Source organism: Sinocyclocheilus rhinocerous, unplaced genomic scaffold (assembly GCF_001515625.1).
Source record: "Sinocyclocheilus rhinocerous isolate Xijiao unplaced genomic scaffold, SAMN03320098_v1.1 scaffold2338, whole genome shotgun sequence".
Taxonomy (NCBI): Eukaryota; Metazoa; Chordata; class Actinopteri; order Cypriniformes; family Cyprinidae; genus Sinocyclocheilus; species Sinocyclocheilus rhinocerous.
The window spans coordinates 36181-42099 of NW_015644013.1; the positions used below are offsets into that span (position 1 = coordinate 36181).

General features: G+C 38.6%; 1 protein-coding gene across 1 annotated transcript in view; it reads right to left on the reverse strand.

Annotated features, from left to right (window-relative positions):
* The window catches only part of LOC107757847 (protein transport protein Sec24A-like), a 31968-nt gene that overhangs the window by 15609 nt on the left and 10440 nt on the right, over positions 1–5919 (reverse strand). Inside the window, exons 13-16 of the mRNA XM_016575443.1 lie at positions 4327–4537; positions 3370–3543; positions 3188–3298; positions 1200–1375 (exon numbers count right to left, since the gene is read on the reverse strand). Of these exons, the coding sequence (XP_016430929.1) occupies positions 1200–1375; positions 3188–3298; positions 3370–3543; positions 4327–4537 (672 nt within the window). The remainder of the gene's footprint in view (positions 1–1199; positions 1376–3187; positions 3299–3369; positions 3544–4326; positions 4538–5919) is intronic.

Genomic DNA, 5919 nt, shown 5'->3' on the forward strand with positions numbered 1-5919 from the left:
CCTGGGAGAGTAGCCTACAATGCCGGTGTTCCGGTGAATTCAGTTCCCCTGTTTCCCCTTCGGCGCGCATGCTGACCACAGTCTATGATGCTGACAAATAATGCTGACTCACAGCCTGTAAGTACGTTTTTTATATTTAAAGAGTTTTTATATTTTATTTTTTTTATATTTAAAGCGAGTTTTTTGGTCAGTGTAGAGTAGGGCTTGTTGTTTGTCATTTCTCCGATCACAAATGCAGACATGGTTTTATGTTTACGCAATGCAACGCAACGCGTAAAATGACAGTATAAGTCATTATAATCAGTAATTATGTCCCCACTGGATCCAATGAATGCCTCGTTTATAATGGGTTTTCATGTTTTTGAATCGTCGCTCCGGCCGGACAGGGCATCATCACAATATGGGGAGGGGCGTAACATTTCCGTCTCACGCTTGAGGTATTCGGCCAATCACAACGCACTGGATAGCTGGCCAATCACAGCACACCTTGCTTTTCAGACCGATGAGCTTTGTAAAAATCGAGGCGTTTCAGAAAGGCGGGGCATAGAGGAGAAACAATAATGTACAGTATGTGGAAAATAATGTGTTTTTTTAACCTTAAACCGCATAAAAAAAATTTCATTACCCCAAATAATGTTCTTTTTAGCAGCATCATATGACCCCTTTAACAACTGCATGAGCCAATGAAGGCGCCATGACATCAAGGCGGTAAAATCTGATAAATGTAAGCTGGGAAGACCAACTTGCCGCCGCACAAATATCTCCCACCGAAATCCCATTGAACAAAGCCCATGAGGTAGCAAGACCTCGTGAAGAATGAGCTCGAGCGCTCTGGGGAATGAAGACCCATAGATATATAGGCTTAATTCAATCGCCTCCACCATCCAGTGAGAGAGGCGCTGCGAGGAGATTGGTTTACCCTTACAACGAGTGGCCCATGAAACGAATAACTGATCATTCTTCCTCAACGATCATGTCCTGTTTACATAATAGCGTAACGCTCGTACAGGACACAAAGTGTGCAATTTCCTCTCCTCCGATGAAGAAAAAGGAGGAGGGTAAAAAGCACGCAACTCCAAAGCAGAGCAGTTATAAGCAGAATCACTGACTTTGGGAACGAAAGCCGGGTTTGGCAGAGGAGTGTGCGTGTGTGTGAGCGAGTAGTGAGGAGTGTGCGTGTGTGGGAGTGTGTGACATACGTGTTTGAGCAGGGCCAGGATGTAGAGCGGCAGCAGGCGCAGGCAGGCGGGGGTCAGCAGGCCAGGCTGAGGGACGGTCAGCACTGAGGAGCGGTAGGACGCCAGCGTGTCGATCGCAGCGTTGATCAGAGAGTCACGAGCGTCACTCAGACTCGCCGTCACACAGCGATCCACGGCTGAACCACAAACACACATCAGAACAAACACACATCAGAACAAACACACATCAGAACAAACACACATCAAACACTCCGTTACAACGCTTCATGTCAGAATGTAGAAACCTCTGCTACTCCTGAGATCTGGAACATGAGCGCCGAGTCTGACGGCTTCACATTACGAAACACTCGACTCCAAAGAAGCCGCCAAACTGATATTATAAAACAGTTCAGAGTGGATAAGCATCAATCAATATCTGATATTCATCTGAGTTCAATTCTATATGAATGCCTTCTATATTCTTCTAAATATCTCTGGCATCTGCAGAAGAAAGAAACTCAAGAGGACAGAATGATCCGTATTCATAATTCTTTATAAAAATCTTTGCTCTATTCTTTTCTCCTTTCTATTTTCTGTTGTATTCGCATAACGTTTATTGAATTTATTATATTATTTATGTTCCATTTCCCATTTTATCGAGACTGTTTATTAATAGTTTATGATGTTATATTTGATTTCCATTTTTAACACCATGTTTATTATATTATTTCTATTTTATTATAATAAAATAGTTTATTCAATTTTACATATTTATTCTATTATTTTCAATTTTATGTTCTGTATTTTATAATCTACTTTTCATTTTATTCTTGTTACAGCTAATTTATTATATTTATACTCTATTTTATTCACATCGTACTTCTTGGAAGTTAATTATATTATACTTTTGTTCTATTTTCTATTTTATTTACATGTTTATTAATAGTTTACTAGATTTATTCTACTTTATTCACATTTCTTGAATTTATTGTATTATAATTTATATTTTACTTTCCATTTTATTTGTTTATTGCTAGTTTATTAAATTCAATTTTTTTCATATTATATTTCTTGATAGTTCATTATATTTTATAATATATTTATAATTTACTTTATTTTATTTACAATTGCTAGTTTATTACATTATACTGTATTTTTTCATATCATATTTCTTGATAGTTTATTATATATTATTGATAATCTATCTGTGTGTGTGTGTCCTTAATTCGTTGTTGGTTCTGTATGAGGTTGCGTCGTGCGATGAGGAAGGTTTTTGGGCCTTTAAGTGTGTCCTCCTGAAGGTCTGTTAGCAGAAATCATCACAGCGCAGAGCTGCAGCCGTACCCATGCTGGCCAGAAGAGCCGTGATGGCCTGGACATCGGCTCCAGCGAAGATGTCCGACAGAGAAGTGACCACGGGCAAACACAGCGTGTGCACACGGATCCGCCGCTCTCCTGTAACAGCACAGAGGAGCACCGTGAGCGTCACAGTTACAGCTAATTTATTATATTTATACTCTATTTTATTCACATCGTACTTCTTGGAAGTTAATTATATTATACTTTTGTTCTATTTTCTATTTTATTTACATGTTTATTAATAGTTTACTAGATTTATTCTATTTTATTCACATATTTCTTGAATTTCTTGTATTATAATTTATATTTTACTTTCCATTTTATTTGTTTATTGCTAGTTTATTAAATTCTATTTTTTTCATATTATATTTCTTTATAGTTCATTATATTTTATAATATATTTATAATTTACTTTATTTTATTTTATTTACAATTGCTAGTTTATTACATTATACTGTATTTTTTCATATCATATTTCTTGATAGTTTATTATATATTATTGATAATCTATCTGTGTGTGTGTGTCCTTAATTCGTTGTTGGTTCTGTATGAGGTTGCGTCGTGCGATGAGGAAGGTTTTTGGGCCTTTAAGTGTGTCCTCCTGAAGGTCTGTTAGCAGAAATCATCACAGCGCAGAGCTGCAGCCGTACCCATGCTGGCCAGAAGAGCCGTGATGGCCTGGACATCGGCTCCAGCGAAGATGTCCGACAGAGAAGTGACCACGGGCAAACACAGCGTGTGCACACGGATCCGCCGCTCTCCTGTAACAGCACAGAGGAGCACCGTGAGCGTCACATGACAGCAGTCAGCTGACCTGAGGAGCGGCGCGCACCTTTGCTGGAGGTGTAGAGCAGCGCGGCCTGGAAGGACACAGTCTGCAGGTCCAGCAGGTTCTCCTCGATGCTCATCTGCACGGCGAAGCCGGCGTCGGGGTTCACGTTGGCCAGAGACAGCAGATCTGTGGAGCGCACGAAGAAGTTCCCGTGGAAGGTGTGTATGGACAGACCTGCGGAGCACAGCACACACACACACATCACACTCCACCAGACTCTAGCAGCGACCGTTATTCTGACACACAGGGTCGTAAACATTACGTCATAATCCATTATTATCCGTCATTTTAATTTTCATACTTTATTTATAACAACACATTTAACTGCTTGTAGTTTTGTTCACATTTTAACTTTTAATAATGAGCCTACAGGACGAGCATATATGCTTATGCATTTTTTTTTATTTATGATGAGAACAGATAAACAGAGACTGCGTCACTTTTCATGTTCAACACACACCGCAGTGACAGCAGAGGCCACTGAGTGATGAATGAACCGTACATATAGTGCGCCTCCCATCCAATAAATCACGATAGGCTAAGCTCTGTGCTTTATTACTTTTGATATGATAAAGTCTCAGATTTCAAATTCTGTCCATTTTATTAGGAAATTCAAGCAATAAATACTGTGGCGTGATAGATCGCTGTAGTGCCTCAGATCCAGCGAAGCGGCAGTGAACTGATCGTCTCTTTCGCTTCACTAGTGGATACTCGACTGAGCGTAATCACACGTATAGCAAAAGACTGGTGACCGTTTTATGTTTGTTCTGGAGCTGATGATCCTGTGCTCTGCTGCCACCAACTGGACAGGGCTGGGAACTACAGTTATAAATTACAATAGATCTCCCTCAGTGTAATCTGTCAGTGACGAACAGCCTTCAGATTCTTTCATTACTGCAAAAAAAAATTCCGTAAATGGAAAATTTTGGGTTAACGCGACCTCTGCATTCAACACACCTTTAGTGCAGCGGATCCTCATGACAGCCTCGAAGCCGATCTTGCGCGTCAGGTATCTCTTGAGATCCTTCTGGAGACGCTCTGTCTGAGGCGGGCTGTGCTGCTTGTGGTATGAAGGGTAGAAATAGACGCTTCCAGCCGAGTACCTGGATATACAGCCTTCGGGAGGAGATGAAAGATCGATCGTTAGTTTCCACAGACACAAACCACACTGAGGCATTAACGCTCATCTGTGCTGATCACTATATTACACACACATCTACAGGAGAGAGATGAAGAGCACTGCAGACGGCCCTCATCCGTCACTCACACAGACTGCGTCGTGAATTCACATCTGATTGTTGGTAAATTGATATTGATAATGAGACGGCTGGTCTTACTCTTGTGAATTTGCATGAATCACATTAATAAATGACATGCACTGATTCCTACAGTCTGATGACATGATTTAACTCTATAAAGCTACTGAATCATATTTGAAATGTGAATTTCTAAGGCTCTAAATGATCAACATGATCAGACTTTGCTGTTAAACAAACTCTTCTGTCGTCTGATAGTTTAGAGTGTTTTATCCAGTCAAAGCTCTTTTAGTGTAATTGTATAAACGTCTAGCTTCAGCTTCAGCTTCTCGTGTCAAATCTTGACTGATTTTGATCAAGTAAAGGTCAGAATAACTGCAGTAATATCTCCAGATGAACACTTACTGGACTGAAGCAGCTCAGCTTTACTTGATTCTCCATCAATCATGTTTTAGAGTCTCAAATCTGATCCTCAGGATCTTTTGAGGAGCGTTTGTTTCCAGAAGCTTTACTTTCACTGTTCCTCAGCGGAGGAATGATCTTCACAAGCCTCCAGAACATCTCACATCTTCTGAGGAGCCTTTATTTCTTCAGCTCTCAATCACTGCATTATATGTTTGGACAAAACCATGAGCTGCACCAATATTCAAATTCTGATTAATACAAATAAGATGGTAATTATTTTATTTTTTTTGTAATTTTATTTTTCATAACCATACTATTTTGTAAAATAAAATAAAATAATAAATAAATAAAAACACATCATTTTAAATGCCACAACTAAATTTAGGCATCACGAAAAAAATGGATTACATTTATTTAATTATTAGAGTTTTTAAAGCTTAATGACGGCGCATGTAATCTAAACGTATAAAAAGATCGGATAAAATATCTAATAAATAAATAAAAAATAAGAAATAAAAAATTAAAGATATTATATAAATAAAAATAAGAAAAATCTAAAAAATAAAAATAAGAAATGACACATTTAGAGATATTTAGGCTTAAAGCAAGTGAAAACAAATCTGTTATTGGAACAAGACAAAATGCTTGTCCATAAGTCTCAAGTCTTCATATTATTATGGTAAGTTTCTTCTCATGTAAATGTGACTTGATAATTCACTTGAAAACAATACAGAGTTACTGATTCAATTCTGAAGCAGCATTTAGGTGTCTTTCTCAAAGCTGCTCAGAGGCGGCATAAATGCATTTACACCGCAGTTACGACTGTATACTGTGATACGTGAGGTCAGAACAGACATAACTTAAGTCTGGCTTTTATGCAGCATTGCGT